Here is an 18,972-nt window from a genome sequence, read left to right as displayed (position 1 = left end):
GCACCGTTGGTCGAAAAAACTAGGCTCTGAACAGATGCGATTGAGTCGAAGAGCCTGACTGTATGGTATCGAGCGTTTCGAGTGATACACATGACAGGAAGACGCATGGAGATATTGGTGCGTATCAGTGGGCTTTATGTAGAGATCGGTTACTAGACTATCCCCATGACGAATAACTTTAACATCCAGGAATTCAACTGAATCTTGAGAAAAATTAGCAGTAAACTTAATGCTAGACTCAGCTTGGTTAAGATGATCTAAAAATAACCGAAGTTTTTCTTCCCCGTGTTCCCAAATGAAAAAAACATCATCAATATACCGCCACCATACTAGAGGCTTGTCAATGGCACTCTCGAGAAGCCTTTGCTCGAGTTCGTCCATGAAAAGAATCGCGTATGATGGCGCCATCTTGGTACCTATGGCAGTCCCCCTCTTTTGTTTAAAAAACCTACCATCGTGCTCAAAGATGTTATTCTTAAGCACGAGCTCAGTGAGTTCTAAAAGAGTGTCAGATGAAATAGACTTATCCTCTCGACGCTCAAGAGCCTTACGGACCGCAGCTAGACCCTCGTCATGGGGAATATTTGGATATAATCCTACAACATCTGCTGTGCATAAAATGGCATCTTTAGGCAAGTTCTTAATGCCCTGAAGTTTACAGAGAAAATCATTGGTGTCCTTGATAAATGATTTAACCTGTTTAGCTAGGGGCTGGAGATGATGATCAACAAATGCTGAGATATTTTCTGTGAAATAACCAGAATTTGAAATAACTGGTCTCCTGGGGACACTATGCAGCCTCTTGTGTATTTTAGGAAGCAAGTAGAATCGACCCAGGCGGGGGTTATCAACAAGAAAATAATCCATGGCTTGTTTAGGAACATCATCTCTAGAACTTATCTTCAAAAGACAATCCTGTATAGTAGCTATAAGAGGACTGATACAATCGCCAAAAATCTCCTCATAAGTAACTTTATCTCCAAGTTGATTAGATGCTTCTTGGAGATAATCATCCCGATCCCAGACTACAACCGCATAACCCTTATCAGCCTCTTTAATTACTATACTAGAATCCTCTTTCAAAGATTTAATAGCCTCTCGTTCCTCCCTTGTTAAATTTGAATAATTAAGTTTTGTGTCTATAGCTAAAATTTCTTCTTCCAGACGACTAAGGTAAATTTCGATCGCAGCATCTTTTCCTCTAGGATTAAATTTTGATTTGGGACGGAAAAGATTGTAGTCTGTCCTCTCTTCATTTCGATAAAACCACTTCAATCTTAAAAATCGACCAAATTTCTCAAGTTCCTCCTTCAAAAGCGCACGGTTTACAAAGTTAGGAGTGGGAACGAACTTGAGTCCTTTAGAGAGCAAAGAAATTTCAGCTTTAGACAGTTGCTTTTTGGAGAGATTAAAAACATTAGAATTAACAAAAACACCCGTGAGTCTCTGATTAGTATTAGTATCATTAATATCTTCATTAGATTTTTTCAAAACATGACTTTCCGAAATTTCAAAATCTATAGAAGTGTCACTCATATTAGTTTCATCACAAACAGCATTGTTAGAAGTATTACCATCATCATTATCATTTTTCGTCTTTACTTTAGATTTACCCCCAATAAGAACCAAATTAAGCAAATTTTCAAAGTCTTCATAAATACTTTTGCAATATACCAAAAGATCTGATTTAAACAACAAGCAAGATTTGTGTTCCTCCATTCTTTCCAAGGCCATTTTTCTCTCAACTGGATGTGAAATCAACTTACAAAGTTTTTTGCGTTTCCTCTTCAAGATGTTTCTCTCCTCCTTTTCCAAAAAACAAAGTAGCTCCACGAACCAATTCTCAAGTGTTTCGCTCTCAATCTCCTCTGCATACTTTGCGACATTTGTCCAGAACTCCACTTCAAAACAGATAAGTTTGTCGTGGATACCATACCACAATGTTTCAAGTAGCTGACGTTGAGTAGAATTGATTGTATCCTGCCATGATGCAAGAATTCCGCTTGAAACAAACGAAATGAACGGTTTCTTTTCCAATCTTAGACCAGCAGGAAAAACATTAAATTGCTTACATGTTTCCAAAAACGAGATATGATAATGATAAGTGATACATTTAACAGCACATCGAAAGGTAGAAGTAATGCCAGCCAGAGAATCAGTGTCTGTACAGTTAACTTTATGCTGGATTGACATGATGAAAAAAACGTAATAGTCAATGTTCCATAGTGTTGCGATATATAGCTTCACAGAAAAAACACACACACGTGTACAATATTTCGACGTTTGTCTTTGTCAAGTAATGAAGTCTGTACAAACTGAGGTGGTATTTACATGATTTCTGGCTAACAATATAATCGTCAAGGGAATAAAAAAATAAAAACATTATTAAAAGAATAAAAGGGTTTGTTTGATGAAAGAAATACTTAGGGAATAGAAATTAAATTTGTAAAGGAAAGATTAATTGATAAAAAACTTTATGTACAGGTATTTAAAAGTGTTAAAAAACAGAAATGATGAAAAATTCTCATGAGAACAAGCTAAAATTAGCAAGGGAGGCATGATGTGCAAGCAGATACTCCTCGACAAAAATTTAAAAACACTATTCTATTGTCTCCAACTAAAATCAAGACAATAGAAAAAATAAAAACACATTAAAGTAAGCACTATTACATTTATAAGAATGATCTAGGTATAAAACTAGCTAAATGTCTAGTATATAATGGGCCCTTACTCGCTAGGCTTTTGATACCCACCAAATATAATTACATATTTGCAGAGAAAACTCAATTATAAATGTCCAAAAGGCAAAAATAGTACCGACCAAAAATAAAGAAAAAAGGAATATTAGAAGTTTATATAGTGACCTTTAATCAAAAGATTTAAAAAGACTATTCTCTCATACTTATAATGTAGATCCAAGAAACAGCTTGGTTCAAGATGAGCATCGAAAGAAGATATTGAAAGATAATCTCACTCACAGCATCAAAAAAGTATTTTAAATTTCGTTCCTCTTTTGATATGTACAAATTTAATTTCTTGGCTTCTCATGCTGAAGCGAAATTTTGGTTGAAAAGTCTAGTTGTTTTTTGGTAGTGACCCAGAAAAAATTAAAACCCATTGTGCAGTTTTTACTAAATCTTCAGAGCCATAATTAAAAAGAATTTGTGTTTTTCAGCTCCAAAAGACTCACGTGAATAGATCAACATCTGTCATTGAGAGGTGAGTTAGTCACTAACAATATAGAGTAGATTCCATCACATCTTTAAACAGAAATTTCTTGAAAATTATATCATTTTTGTTCATTTAAAACATATTACAATTTCATTATTTCGTTTTACTTGGGTGGACATTTTCCAACTCGCTGAAATTTTCAGTTCATCAGTTTACCCTAGGTTTTCCACAGCATGAAAATACTAAAACACCACCCACCCAGAGCCATATTTTTAAACATTTTAATTTTTTTTTCCATTTCAGAAATGATGAAGATGGCTTGAAAGTTTGTATTGCGTTGGAAGCAATATTTTTGCACGAATACCTCTATAAAAGTCAGGCCGTAAGTTGGAATATCATTATCTTCAACTTCAAAATTAATGTTAAATTTCAGGACAAGTTAGTTGTAAAAATGAACATCTAGAGGGACTGAACACTGTGAAAAGTCTCTAAACCTGTCGAGAGTTTCTAAACATCGACAAGAAATGGCGACCACGACCAGCGACCACGACCGGCGACCAGATAAGTTTGGGTTATCGAGTTTATCTGCTCTCTCCACCGTAGAGAACATCCAAATCGAGTCCTGATGTGACTTTCAAATGAACCACTGAGCACGTGGCTGAGAATTACTCTAGCTGAGAATACTAAAAGTGATCTTTGACGTTACCAGTCATTTTCTAGACAAAGTTACACTTTTTGACAAAAATATTGACAGGGCAATTAAGTGTGATGCCTGTAAACTTTATTACACCAAATATTTTAATTGTACCGAATGAGATGCCTTTAGTATAAATAGATAGAAATTGTCAGTAGGCAAAAGCTGGGAAGGCCAGTTTTAGAGATATGAATCTCATCAATTATTCTATTGTCCTTACATTGTCAAAATGACTTATTTTGACAAAATAATGATCTGATGATCAAATATAAAGCTTCCTAAATAAATTCCAGCACAAATTTTGCCACTAATTAATTTGATGCCAAAAATACAAAAGGATAGAAATTGACAATCTACTGTATTCAAGCTCCAAGAGCGTTGAAATGGCTGCTCTACACGTTTTGCACGTGGCTTTATAAGTAATCACTGTAGGTGAGACAGGGGTGAGCTTTACTCTTCAATTCGATAAATAGATTATCATAAAGAGAAAGACTCTACGGGGAGAAAGAGAAAAAACTCATAACCCAAATTTATCTGGTCGTGGTCGTCATTTCTGGTCGACGTTTAGAACTCCCAAACCTGTCTTTATCTCGTTTTTTGAAGGAGGCATAAATGAAATTAATCTTTTATATTGACATTCTATAGCAAAGTTTCAAAATTTTTCTCTTCTTCCTTTCTTCTAGATGGACTTGAAGAATATGTTTGTTGATGGTATTCGAACTGCAGATGATGATGTTCTGCATGTGGTATGTTAGACTTCATTACAACCAGGTGTCATTCCTGTTAAACACCTGTTGCATTGCATCTATACATTCAGCCAATTCAATTGACATTTTTAAAAACACCGCTTTTGTCTTCTTTGTCTTACTGTTTTACTTAAAGGAAATACAAAAAGATTGCCAATATAGGGAATAGACTAAACATAAACGCTAAATAAATTATAAGCAGCCCTTTTTGATTGAGAAACTTATAACAAAATTCGAAATTTCAATGTTAAAATATTACAAACTTATGGCGAAATTATACATCGCTACGCTGCCATTTTGATTTCAGATAGTGTTATTTTGTTTTGATATTTCAAGGGTGTGCAGTTTCCAATCAAATTGTTGATTGGGAATTGTTGTATTGACATTCAAAGACAAGACATATTTTCGAAAGGTTTGGCAAAATCAGCATCAAAAGCTCAGAAGAACATATAGGTCTCGTGTCTTTGTGTTTGAAATAATCCTTTTTTTTATTTTTTAGTCGTTTTGGGATTTAGTGAAAGAAGTTACACATAAAGATGTGGTGACTCAGTTGAAGCATCTGGTTGTGACCACAGATGTCGGCTTGTGTCGGGTGAGTATCTAATAACATCTTGAAAATGTTTCTATCAGTGATTGTGGAATTGATGTTTAGGTTAATAAGGAATTTTCAGTGCGAATCACCACACTACAAAGTCATTCTGTTTTTTCGTGCTAAGAAGAATCTTGTTTTATCAAAGTACTATACATATCTTAATGTCTTGTTTCTTGCTTCTAGTCATGGATTAGGTTGGCTTTGAATGATTGTCTGATCGTGAGTTACTTGGATGCTATCTTGGCCGACAAAACCCATCTCAGGTAAGACGTGATTTTACTTTGTAGTGATTTTTGGGCTACCATTAACAAAAAAAAATCGAGCGGGAACCCCTACTAATTAAAGCTAATTATGCAAGACTCGGTTTTGGCAAGCGGTCTGTCGTGTATTCAAGAAAGACTTTAAACTTTGTTATAGAATTATAAATAGTGAATATTTACTCAAAACTCTATCCATCTTTCCTTTAAGCCGATATTATGCCCCGAATGCATTTCTAATGGATTCTGAGCTTCCATTCATATTGAAAGACTTTTTGCAAGGTATGTCTCTTATTATGTGTCTTAAAGAAAAGATATCAAAAATGATTGTTTTTTACTTCAAAAGAAATTTACTTACAATGGCTTATAAATTTAAATGATACAAAAGATGGCGATAATTTTTTATCTTAAGAAACATTTACATCGCTGTGCTCTCTGAAATTATAAGTTTAACAAAGTTTCATAACAAGTGCGTAAATAAATGGCTCTTCTACAATGAATAATATTAGGACTTGATATCAGGAAAAGACTATCTTGCGTTCAAGTGATTCCTTTCCCATTTGTTGGTCTATCCGGGTCAATGTGTCATCAGTGGATTCAATAGGTAGAAACAGAGAAAATCTTTGTCGAGAAAATCATCTAGAAGTCGTGGTCTAGTAATTTCGAACAAAACGTTGTTACAGAATACTCAATGATGAATATTGATTTGCTATGTACATCACAAGAAAACAAAGTAGTGGAATAACTATTTACATATATTAACAAACTGTTCAATTTGCGGAAGAATTTGTCTGCTGGGAAACTGCCTGCCTTTTTTGTTTCTCCGAGAAGAACTTTTAAGCTCCAGGCTTATAGGTGTCTCGAGCCAGTCAGGCCGCACTTCACTTCAATTAAATGCATCGGTTAACCAAAAATGAACAAAGTTTGATTTCACTTCATTTTTTCCGTCTCATCAACATTTTTGTCTCTTTCAACGATTCTTTATAACCCCTCCACTCATTCCAAACGATACCTACGGCTGATTGCGTAACAGTCCCCGGTGAAGCCCTATATAGGCCGTTTAAATTGATCGCAAAACAATTGCGCATCCACCAACCAGATGGGAATATAGCCGCACAATTTGTTGATTGATAATCATTGTCGCTATCCAAGGTACTGAATGGAACACCATCCATACCTGACCAACTTTTACCGAGATTCCTGGATGCCAGATTCGTTGGATAACCACTTTTTCATTTTATATTCCGATGCTTCGTCACCGACAGCGAATCCTTCGAAATGTGCGCATCTTTCTTCACCATTGAACCGCTTACCACATATCAATAATTCAGTCGTAGCCCGACTTTTGGTGAATCGGTGGATTTGTTCGAGACCTAGCCAATGGTTTTTCCCAACTTCACCAAAACCATTTTTGTATTTTTCCCATCCTTGAGAGAAGGGTGTTTGCGCATCGGTCCGGCGCTGAAAGACCGTCCAGCCGCCCCCATAACCCGCTTGGTCTTCCATGATACAATAGGCCTGTGTAGCTTTCCCAGCTATCATATGGCTGTAGACATCGTTTCCGTGGTGGCCCTTCTCATACCAATCTAAGCATTCTGATTGATTGGATGTTGTGGTTGATAGATGGTGGTCCATAGGTTTTTGAACTTGCTGGCTCAAGTCAGGCTCGTTGAAAACCATGAACAATTGACTTCCCTTTCGCTCAGATAACTTCGAGATGACATCATCGACATCGTTAAAAAGGTAGCATCTGAAGAGAGATTTGTATTGAATTGAGAATTGTGCGAAAACCATTTTGTGTCTTTGGCAGAGAAGGGAACATTGAAGCTTGCTTGTTACTCTTCCTTCGTAAAACGGTTCAATGTCTTGAATTTCAACATTTTCACCGATTCTGTTGAACAATAGGTGGGTTGCGTTAATATATCGAATAATATGAATGAAAATGAATAAAGTCTTTAACATGGCGACCCCTCAGTTGTCATTTAAAAACTGCTTCCCTCTTTCTTAGATGAAATGGTTACACCACCTTATAAGACTAGGTAGAGAAACATGTATTCCTTAGCTTCCCCTTCAGGCTCTTGTTGTGTGAATTTTATTTCGAATGCTATCTTTCTTATTGGCAGTTAATAAATCGATCTGATTGGGACACCTTTTGCACTTTCAATACATCTATTGATATCATGTGTAAAACATTTGACACTTCCCTCATAAAAATATATTGTATGGTATTTCGCCCTTTACTGTCGACTCATCAATTGGATTTTATTAAAATTCTTCTATTTATGTTTTCTTGACTTTGATCTCTCAAAGAAATCTCCATACATCAAAAAGATAAAAATTTTATCTCTATAATAATTACACCGTAAGAATTTCCAATGAATGTAACATCACCAGTGGAGATGTCGTTCATATTATCCTCCATCTAAAAATTCAGAAACATACCAAAATCCAGGTCACTGCACATTTCATGTTGTTGACATGAATCTTCTTGCGTTTTCCTTTCTCACAAAGAGCTCACCATTTTCGGGTTTTTCAGAGTTTTCTTGATAACTTGCGAGTTCTAACAAATACAATGAATTTAACTTCCCCTTCTTTTTTTAATCTCATGACATATCACTTTCTCTGCGTACAGCGCGGCCTGCTTTTCTCTAAAGAGATGTATGACCTGCTTCTTAAGCGACTGGCCGTATACTCGATGAAAAATATCAAAGCAGTCCTCCAACTTAAGTAGATTCTTTTAAGAGTCATGGTCTTTAGAATACGCGTCTTGCGCAGAGTCCCTAGAATCTGCTTAAAGATCACCTTCTTTGTAAACTTTTTCGGATGTGTCAAATTCGCACTAAAACCTCTAGAAAAACATAATTTTAGCTACCTATTTTTCTCTGACTGCGTTTAAAAAGGTTCTTTTATTCGACTTTTCCCTTTTTTCCGTCACCCCCCCCCCTTTTATAAATTTGTTTCCAGAGGACCCTACAGCTTCGGAGATCCAACATCTTATCTAGACATTATCATCTTTAGCCATAATCTTTTTTCTTCTCAGGTTTAGGGGTCTAACATTTACTAAGAAGTAATGCTAAAATGCAAAAAGGGTTTGATTTTAATCTCACTTACTTTTTTGTAGGTCTGATGCATTTCGAATTTCGTTTAAACTACAATTCATCCAAACTGAACACGTGGGAAATGGAACCGCTTGGACTTGCAGGACTCGTCAAAACTGATAAAAACCAGACTCTCAAAGGTGAGGGAGTGACAACTGATAGCAAATCAGCACAGACAGCCAAACTGAAAGACGTTACCAAGCAAACAAACAGTCCAACAACGGATAAAAAGATAAAACACAAGAGAGGTCCGGCACAATCGAGCGCAAGAAAATCTTTAGGATCACTGCCAAAAACTTCATCGTTAGGTAATATTGGAGGAATGTTTGCGTATTTTTTCGATAAAAATGGTCTTTAAGAGTGGTCTAGAGACACACGCTCTTATAATCCAAGTATTCATGATATGCAACATTGCAATGTCTTCCACGGACCCAACAGCTAATTGGTTGAAAGTGACGTATTGATCGATTTTACGTCACTTACAACCAATCAGCTATTGGGTCCGTGGTGTAATGCCAGAAGACATTGCAATGGTGCATATCATGAATAGCTTCCTCGATCTTGAAGCGAGAAAGATTTATTTTCGAAATCTAGAATATTTCTTCACAAAGTACACTATTTTTAGTCGATTGGGCTAATATTTTAGTTCGAATAATAGAAAGATTCGAGTAAAACAGATCCGAATTAAAATAATGACGAGACGCTATAATGACTTTTTATCGTGATGTTTTTCAGTAAAAGAAGATTCAACGAGCAGCATGAAATCCATCGATGACGAACCAAAATTGAAATCTAGAATTACAGCAGTTGAAGATTTGCCTATCGCGAAATCGAGTTTTCTCGAGCGGAATAAAGAAAAGGTTAGCAGGATATGTATCACCTTTTCAAAATGTTAGGATTTGGACGTTTGAGGTTATGGCTAAAAAAATTGGATTATTTTTGCTCATTTGCTGTTTGAAAATATTTCGAATAATTTAAGAATGGTTGACTATAAAACCTTTTTGATTTTTGGACCTACCTCCGGGTGCCCCGGTGGAGGTCCTATGAATTAACCTCTGTCTGTTCGTCCGTTCGTTCGTTCGTTCGTTCGTTCGTTCGTCTGTTACCAGCTTTTCTCGAGATTGGCTCATTAGTTTTTTCTGATTTTTTGTACAAAGATGCAAAATGGCAATGGCCAAAATGTGACGGAGCCCGATTTTCGAAAAAAAATCATTTCCGGCCGAAAATGCCGGAAATATGCCGGAAAAACCGGTTTTTTGGCATTTTCTCAAGATTTCATCATTAGTTTTTTCTGATTTTTTGCACAAAGATGCGTATTAGCAATGCCCAAAACTTGGCCGAGTCCGATTTTTGAGAAAAAATTTTTTCCGGCCGGAAATGCCGGAAATATGCCGGAAATCGCCGTTTTTCTGGATTTTCATTGGACTTTTTCCATATAATTGGTTGTTTTTTCATTCAAAAACATTATCAATAGCAATGCCCACCATCAAGCATGTTTCAATTTTCAATAAAATTGAGTTTTGAAGCCGGAACTATTTTAAAAGTCGCCGGAACAACCTATTTTCGCCGGAAAGACGGTATTTCTTGAATTTCTCGAGCTGTACTTTATATATTTCTATGAAATTTTGCACACTGATGCAATATGACATTACCTAAAATGTGAAGGAGCCCGATTTTCGAAAAATATTTTTTTCCGGCCGAAAATGCCGGAAATATGCCGGAAAAACCGGTTTTTTGACTTTTTCTCGAACTTTCATTTTTAGTTTTTTCAGATTTTTTGCAGAAAGATGCGTATTCGCAATGCTCAAAAAATGGCCGAGTTTGATTTTTGAGAAACAAATTTTTCCGGTTGCCGGAAATCGCCGTTTTTGCAGATTTTCATTGGATTTTTTCCTTGTATTTCTATGTTTTTCACACAAAAACATTATTGATAACAATGCTCACCATCAAGCATGATTCAATTGTCAATAAAACTGATTTTGCGACCAGAACTTCCTATTTATTTTTTTCCTACAACCCTTCCCTCTCCCCCCATCAACAATCAATGATGAATTTATTGTGTTGTGTATTTTCGCTAAATGCTATATTTTCTGACTGATTTTTTTCATTTTTCTTTTTGCATTGCTATCAATGGTAACTAACTTTCATCATCAGGTAGGTCCATTCAGCATGTTGCTTGTTATCACTTGGAACGGGTCGAGAAAAAAGCCGTGTCTGTCTAATTCAGGCAACGTAAACCTCCAATATTTTCTCAAATTTCAGACTGATTCAGCTACTGAAAAGACTGGTGACAATTATCAAATAGAAAACAAAATTAAAATCACTCTTGAAAATCCAAACAATGAAAATCAGTCACGAAGCTCAACACCAAAGGATAAAGAAATAACTGAAAATGCTGAAAACTTTCAAGAAGACCCAGAATCTATAGCGACCGTAATTCAAGAAACACCTCCGAGGGTATTGGGCAATAGATTGGGTGGTTTGGGATGGTCTGGTTGGTCTTCTCAATTCGAAGAAGACGAAAACGATGGCCAGATCTCCAGAGATGTAGAATCACCAAAAACACCATTACTTCACAAAGAAGAATTCAAAACATTCGACTCCTTGTTGAAATCGTATGGTAACAATACTGAAACGTTGAGCAGTAGTTTGGAACTTTCAAGTGATGCACATCAAATAGAAGATGATGTTGTCGAAAATGTGAATGAAGATGGTGATTCGAAATTGAAAGGAGACAGTGAAGCTATTAGCGATAAGGTATACTTTCAAAGATTGTGCTCACAATTTTCATATTCAGAAGAAAAATTTGCTATTTTACATTTTTAAATGTTATAAATTCAAAGCGTGTTTGTGCTATCACTACCGTCGGCAGGGGCGGATCTAAAAGAGGGTTCAAATTTTTGATAGAGAGTGTTTCGTTCAGCCAAACTCCTCATAAGGGAATAAACACTCTCCGTCTTATTTTTCATAAATTTTTACTCTTCTCCGATCCGCCACCATGATTTCACGAAGTATAATGTAGTGCTGAAGAGAGATTACCAAAAGACAGATTTTTAACCCTTCTTATGGAATCTAATATTCGAAACTACTAAACGCCGATCCGAGTCTGATAGATCGGCTGAGGCTACACAGTATTCACAGGTTCTGCTATGTTGATTGATTCATAACTCTCACCACAGTATCTTTCAGGTTCTGAATAATTCATAACGTTGACCAAATCCTCTGTTATTTCAGGACAAATCTCCAGCCACATCTCCTACTGCAGGTAATGAATCCTCTTTCCAATCACTTTCGTTGTGCCTGTGCCATCTTTTTAATAATCGAAATGACTGATGTAGAAAATATTATTACTAGCCATGAATATCATTTCACTGAATTTAATTGATGAAGATTACTTTTTTCTTTTTTCTCAGACCCAGCTGTGAACCAAACGTTTGAGGTATATGTTTGTTTGTTTGTTTTATTGTACGAGAGAAACAAGACATCTTTTATAAAGGTTTTGTTCTGGTATCATTTGCTTAATTATCAAGCTCTTTCATATTGAATTGACACGGATGCATCAAACAAGTTTTTGTTTATTTAGCACAAAATCAAACACAATATAACAATAGGAGACTACGGCCTGATATAAAACGGGGACACTTAATATAACACTAAACCTGTAATTGCTCGTTTTTTTTTCAAATTTTCCTCTTCTCCAAAAATAGTCTGTATTAATAAAAACTGCAAGTAACACACACCCCCTTCTATCATTGTTAATTTTTTTTACTCATAGATTGTTCCCATGGACACGCAACTACAAGGAGAAAATGTTGATAAGGTAATTTCTTTTCTGGTTTCTAGACAGATACTTGTCTACGGTGCGAAAGTTATGAGTAACTTCCTATGCAGGATATTACTTGCTACACGCTCTCCTTTCCTCGTACTGGTTAGCGCACCATATTAGGCTCTCTCTTATTCTCATGTAAGACAGTTATCGGAAGGATAGCTTTCGGTTTGATATCAGCTCTGGTCAGCACTCGTTGAATTACTAAACCTAAGTTTGATTATCTCACATGTTTAAAATTTCTGTTACCAGAGAACTCAATCATCACTCAGCCAGCTGACAGAACTTGGTTTGGAATGGGGTCTGGACAAACAAAACTTCCAATGTAGACACTGCAATAAAGCCATCGGATTAAGTATGTACACCTTTTTGACAAAAAAAGGATTTGAAAGGTTTTTTAGCCAATTTATCCTTAGATATTCCTGACCTTAATTTCAGGGGAAGCCAACGTAAAAGTGGATGGATAAAAAAACACGAGACTTTTGAATGACAAACGCTACAAGTGAAAGAATTTCTTTTTGGCTAATTTCTCTTTTCTTTCATTATTTAGTATACGGCCCGTATCGTGTTTGTCATTTCGACGGAGGATATTATTGTTTGGATTGCCATGACGACGAGCAATATTACGTTCCTGCTAACGTCATCTCCCAATGGGAATTCAAAAAGTTTAAAGGTATCAAGCATCTACTTAACCATTCTTTGCGACACCCCAAAAGTTCTATTCCACTGGCTATCAGTTTCTGAACATCCCACCTTACGCAGCTTTATCTGGCTCTGCTGTTGATGGTCTTTATATCCTATTTATTGCAACTTTTACCTTTCTATCGCAACCTATTCTCTTATTTCTTAATGAAGAAGTTTGAACCTTAGACTTTTTCAGCTTTTCCGAGCTTTGCCTTTCAAGGTTTGACATACAAAAAAGTTCAGTTAAAAACAAAGCTATAGTTTGCAATTACTTCTTCCAACAGAAGTGATCCGAAGTTTTGCTCAGAAACCAAGATATGTGAAAAAGAGTAGCCATGATAGACATACCCTTTCTCTTTAGTATCGCGATACAACAAATTGTTTCTAATGAAGATCGAAGAGGAGCCACTTTTTCATATGGATGAACTGAACCCGAAACTTTATGAACATATCGCTTCACTACAAGAAGTCAAGGTAATATTTATTCAGAGCTGAAATCTTATAAGGGCATGATATAAAAAGTGGTAAAGCAGGAATGAGTGCTGAAATCGGAGAACACATCTTAGCGGCACTCGTCTTTCGAGCCAATGAAAAAATTGGCTATTCCAGAAATTGTTTGTAAAAAGTCCTGACTCCCCTTGGGTAAAATACCGGAAATCGGTGTTTATTTTCGGGTTTGTTTGGCATTGTATTACCACACTTTTTTGTTTTATCCAAAAATGTCCTAAATTGTGATGACTTGTGAGTCTTTACATCTTCGTTTCAACTAATTTATGAGGCTGGGAATTTATAAAAGTCACTGAATAGTCTTTTGTACACACTTCTCGGCAGAAGCATGAACAATGATCAGAATGTGTTACAATTTGTTTATGGATTTTATAATACTACCGAAAGGAGTTCCTTTATCTTCCGTCGTTTTGGCAAGGGGCTGAACATCGAGAGAGATGATGCGATGATTCTTTCGATCAAGGGTAAAGTATTTAAACCAACTCAAAAAGCTTTCATTAATCGTTAATTGCATTCTGTAGAGAGCAATTAATCGTTAATCAAACTCTTCAATACTGCGCCAATGTTTACAAAATTGATTTCGATGTATATCTTACATTTTTTTTTCATCGAGCGTTTTAATTGCATTAGAAATCCATTTAGTGAGAAAGAAAATCTGTAAACAACAATAAAAGAAAAATAGAGAGAAAAATTTAATTCTTTCAGTGTAATTTACTTTCCTTTTCCTAATGGTAAAAACGTATTGAAACCCATTATGCGATCAGCTCGTAATCACACAATAAATTGTACAATTCGAAAATTGCACTCGTATCATGTGATTACATATATTAATCGCCGCCAGTCTACATTTTGATATAATAACTGTTTTAATAACCCACTCAGCATTTTATTTTGGATCAGTGGAATGAGAAAAGCGTTCAGCGATCAAAGCGCCTGAGCCTTGTTCGCCGGCCATAAAATGCTGAGTGGTAGCGGCCTTTAGAAGCCAATTTTACAATTCGACAATAAATTAGATTTGCTTGCCTTTTGTTTTCTAGAGTGACATCAATATACCAATTTATCTCATTTTTTTTATGAGTGAGGAATTTGTAGAGATATTGATGCTTTTTGAACTGCATGGAATTTTTATGTGACATTGATGGTGTTCAGTAGCTTTTTACTGGTTTCTTTCGTGTGATTTTCTTTAATGCAGTTACTTTAATTTATATCAAAAGTCGAACGTCTGTTTAAGGACGTTTAAAATACACATCGGGTTTTTTCAACCTTTCTCAAGTAAGAGGAAATGCCGCCATAAGTTCTACGCCGCATTTCGGAAAACATATTTAGTCTAGTGTGTTTTTTTTTGCCTTGAATATCTTTTGAAATCTTGCGGTAAGTTTTACTTTTAAACATATCTAAATACAACACAGTCCGGGCTACTTTAAGGTAGGGAATGGATGGCTTCAAATCCTACGTAGAGAATTATTTCTAGCCTTCTAGCCTCAATGTAGGAAATTTATTCGTTTATTACTATACTTCACCCCTTTTTTAAGGTATTCATTCCAGAAGGCTGGAAAGCTTATTATGAAATAAATAATAAAGCAGGCCTCTACCATGAAGGTAATAGGGACAAATCCTCTGACTACTTAACTGGATCAGGCTTTTAATATAAAAGGAAGCGTACGTTAAGTTTTAAAGCCTACTAGTCTGACATTTTGTTTCAACTCTGGTCGTCAACAGCGCAATTCGAATGTTTTGAAATACTGAGAACGTTCGAAAACCTAAGGTAGAATTAATGAGAAATTAAAAATAGAAAACATATGGAGGACTAATCGATTTCAAAACTGGTTGCACTCCCATGGAAAACTCTTACGTAGTTTGCCTATCTAATGTGTAATGGAATATAATATCTGTGATGCGATCGTAATTTGATATTTATCCAAATAATGATCCAACCTCAGTTCTTGAAAACACTTGAAAACTTTCAAATCTTTTTTGTTTTCTTTGCAGTGAGTGGTTAAGATTTTCTCACCATAAACAGCGTTTGTTATGTCGTACCAAGTTAGAATAATGGGTACATAATATGTAGATATGGGTTATATTATTTGAGATTTAGTACTTCCTGTACTAACGCACTTTGTAATAACGCCAGACAGGATTTGATTCTTTTCATATACTTTTCTCATGTGAATACTTAGATTTAATTGGGTAATTACTGGACGTTTCAAAATTACAAGGCGACTTCAAAAACATGTTTCGACGTTCTCTCCAAGACGAAGGCGGTAATAAAAGAGTACAATAATAATTAATCATTTAAATCACTCGGGAGATAAAAGATTATTTTTCACCAAAGTTTGCTTTTGTTAAAGTCCATTCACGTGCTATTAAACCATAGTAAAATCGAATAAAATTTACCATTGGATTTTAATATTTTCTCCACGTACTCCCTCAAGTCGCCGTCCTAGTTGCTTAAGGTCCCTAATAAAGATAGATGGAGGGTCGATGCCTTTTGTTCTATTCTGATTTATCATCGGAAGCAAACAGCTGTTTGGTTGCTTTGGGAATAAAATGATTAATTTTGGGTTTACTCGTGGGAATATTTAAGATGAATGAAAAGACATTACATTTTTAACAAGTATATTGAAATATAATAACCTTGTCATGAAAAATTGAAAAAAACTTCACATAATAAGCACAATACTCTAAACTTCTAGGGGAAGCTGCCCATAAAGCCATCGATAGATTTAAAAAAGAATTACGTGTTACGATTAGGAACCTTGTATCGAACATTTTGTCAGAGTATGAAAATCGCTGCCCACTTAGACGTGAAGATTTCAAGATAAGAAACTTTCAATGATAATGTGATGCGACTCTCAATGTTCACAAAATGCCAGCCCAAAAATATATCCTTATGAAATTAATATATTCTTTTATCCTTAAATCAGTTGAAACTATTTCGAATCGCATTTTAACTAAGATTTCTCGCAATATTAAGCTTTTCAAAATCAACGGACCAGCCTCTTTCTGTTCTTATAAAGTGATAGATTGATGTTTTTTTGCTTCCAATGATGGTACATCAAAGAAAAGCCGCTTTGAGTATATTTATAAAAGATTTCAACGACCATTTAGGTCATTACCGAGACGTTTTCTCTCCATCTGTATCTTTATTACCTTCATGCGTCTACCAGGCCGCTACCAACTCAGCATTCTATGGTCGGCGAACAAGTAGCCCGCTTTTTGGACCTACCCCGGTGGGCTGTAGGTCCTATAAATTAACCTCTGTTCGTTCGTTCGTTCGTTCGTCCGTTCGTTACTAGCTTTTCTCGGGATTGGCTCATTAGTTTTTCCTAATTTTTGGCACAAAGATGCAAAATGGTAATGCCCAAAATGTGACGGAGCCCGATTTTCGAAAAAAATTCATTTCCGGCCGAAAATGCCGGAAATATGCCGGAAAAACCGTTTTTTTGGCATTTTCTCGAGATTTCATCATTAGTTTTTTCTGATTTTTTGCACAAAGATGCGTATTAGCAATGCCTAAAACATGGATTAGTCCGATTTTTGAGAAAAATTCTATTCCGGCTGAAAATGCCGGAAATATCCCGGAAATCGCCGTTTTTGCAGATTTTCATTGGACTTTTTCCTTATATTTCGTTGTTTTTTCACACAAAAACATTATTTGTAGCAATGCCCACCATCAAGCATGGTTTAATTGTCAATAAAAGTGATTTTTGAAGCCGGAACTTTCTAAAATCGCCGGAACAGCCTATTTTCGCCGGAAAAACGGTATTTCTTGAATTTCTCGAGCTGTACTTTATATTTTTTCATGAAATTTTGCACACTGATGCAAAATGGCAATACCTAAAATATGACAGAGCCTGATTTTCAATTAACGTACTTTTCCGGCCGAAAATGCCGGAAATATGCCGGAAAAACCGGTTTTTTGGCATTTTCTCTAGATTTCATCATTAGTTTTTTCTGATTTTTTGCACAAAGATGCGTATTAACAATGTCTAAAACATGGCCTAGTCCGATTTTGAGAGAAAATTCTATTCCGGCTGAAAATGCCGGAAATATCCCGGAAATCGCCGTTTTTGCAGATTTTCATCGGACTTTTTCCTTATATTTCGTTGTTTTTTCACACAAAAACATTATTGATAGCAATGCCCACCATCAAGCATGGTTTAATTGTCAATAAAAGTGATTTTTGAAGCCGGAACTTTCTAAAAATCGCCGGAACAGCCTATTTTCGCCGGAAAAACGGTATTTCTTGAATTTCTCGAGCTGTACTTTATATTTTTTCATGAAATTTTGCACACTGATGCAAAATGACAATACCTAAAATGTGACGGAGCCCGATTTTCGAAAAATATTTTTTCCCGGCCGAAAATGCCAGAAATATGCCGGAAAACCGTTTTTTTTTACATTTTCTCGAATTTTCATCTTTAGCTTTTTCTGATTTTTTGCAGAAAGATGCGTATTTGCAATGCTCAAAACATGGCCGAGTTCGATTTTTGAGAAAAAAATTTTTCCGGTTGAAAATGCCGGAAATCGCCGTCTTTGCAGATTTTCATTATATGTTTTCCTTGTATTTCTATGTTCTTCACACAAAAACATTATTGATAACAATGCTCACCATCAAGCATGATTCAATTGTCAATAAAACTGATTTTTGCGACCAGAACTTTCTATTAATTTTTCCCTACAACCCTTCCCTCTCCCCCCATCAACAATCAATGATGAATTTTTTGCGTTATGCATTTTCGCTAAACGATATATTTTCTGACTGATTTTTTTCTCCTCGCATTGCTATCTAACTTTCATCATCAGGTAGGTCCATTCAGCATCTAGCTTGTTTATCGCGATTTAACGTCTGTTACTTTTTGCCGTGGAATCGAATGTTTTTGGACGGGAAAGTCCGTCCAAGATTTTCTCTTCGGCGCGGCGCATTTAGAAGATCGAAATTTTATCATTGCATGATCAACTCAACAGCAGCAGAGTGGCTGGGTTATTTCCATAAAAGTTTAATCTCTCGGCTTCTACAATCCTGTTATGGTGAATGAAAATTATCAAACCATTTCTTTGTTTTGGGTTGGATCCTAGCCATAACAGTGCTGTATGTTTTGGGATGGCAACGAATATCTTTTGGATATGACTTGAAACCTAGAAGAATTTATCCCTCGCTTATTCCAGTGGAAAGAATAACTGTTTGTTTGTTATTGTTTTTATTGGCGGTTCGACGTGGTTTGTGATCGCTTGTTTGAAAATGTGACATAAATGCATAAATGTAGAATGTAAATTGAAATACGATTGAAAGTAAACTGAAATTTGATTGTATTCGATTCGAAAGAATTTAATGAATGTTGCTGGGTGTGGAAATGATTTTCTTCAGCTCTCAGCACCAGTGACCATTGTCATTGA

The 18,972-nt window shown here is 35.7% G+C and overlaps 1 protein-coding gene and 1 pseudogene across 1 annotated transcript in view; one reads left to right on the top strand and one right to left on the bottom strand.

Annotated features, from left to right (window-relative positions):
- LOC136798493 (pleckstrin homology domain-containing family M member 1-like) overlaps positions 1–18,972 on the top strand; it is a 34,114-nt gene that overhangs the window by 2,702 nt on the left and 12,440 nt on the right. Inside the window, exons 2-17 of the mRNA XM_067055114.1 lie at positions 2,914–2,990; positions 3,176–3,219; positions 3,475–3,553; positions 4,549–4,611; positions 5,111–5,203; positions 5,387–5,466; positions 5,672–5,742; positions 8,582–8,866; positions 9,294–9,418; positions 10,821–11,315; positions 11,793–11,823; positions 11,972–11,997; positions 12,334–12,378; positions 12,637–12,739; positions 12,935–13,057; positions 13,430–13,542. Coding sequence (XP_066911215.1) covers positions 2,914–2,990; positions 3,176–3,219; positions 3,475–3,553; positions 4,549–4,611; positions 5,111–5,203; positions 5,387–5,466; positions 5,672–5,742; positions 8,582–8,866; positions 9,294–9,418; positions 10,821–11,315; positions 11,793–11,823; positions 11,972–11,997; positions 12,334–12,378; positions 12,637–12,739; positions 12,935–13,057; positions 13,430–13,542 — 1,853 coding nt within the window. The remainder of the gene's footprint in view (positions 1–2,913; positions 2,991–3,175; positions 3,220–3,474; positions 3,554–4,548; positions 4,612–5,110; positions 5,204–5,386; positions 5,467–5,671; positions 5,743–8,581; positions 8,867–9,293; positions 9,419–10,820; positions 11,316–11,792; positions 11,824–11,971; positions 11,998–12,333; positions 12,379–12,636; positions 12,740–12,934; positions 13,058–13,429; positions 13,543–18,972) is intronic.
- Positions 6,328–7,254, bottom strand: LOC136798393 (fibrinogen C domain-containing protein 1-like; annotated as a pseudogene).

This window comes from Clytia hemisphaerica, unplaced genomic scaffold, assembly GCF_902728285.1.
Source record: "Clytia hemisphaerica strain Z4C2 unplaced genomic scaffold, Clytia hemisphaerica genome assembly, whole genome shotgun sequence".
NCBI lineage: Eukaryota > Metazoa > Cnidaria > Hydrozoa > Leptothecata > Clytiidae > Clytia > Clytia hemisphaerica.
Note: the sequence above shows the minus strand (reverse complement) of the source record. Positions and strands in the feature narration are given on the sequence as shown.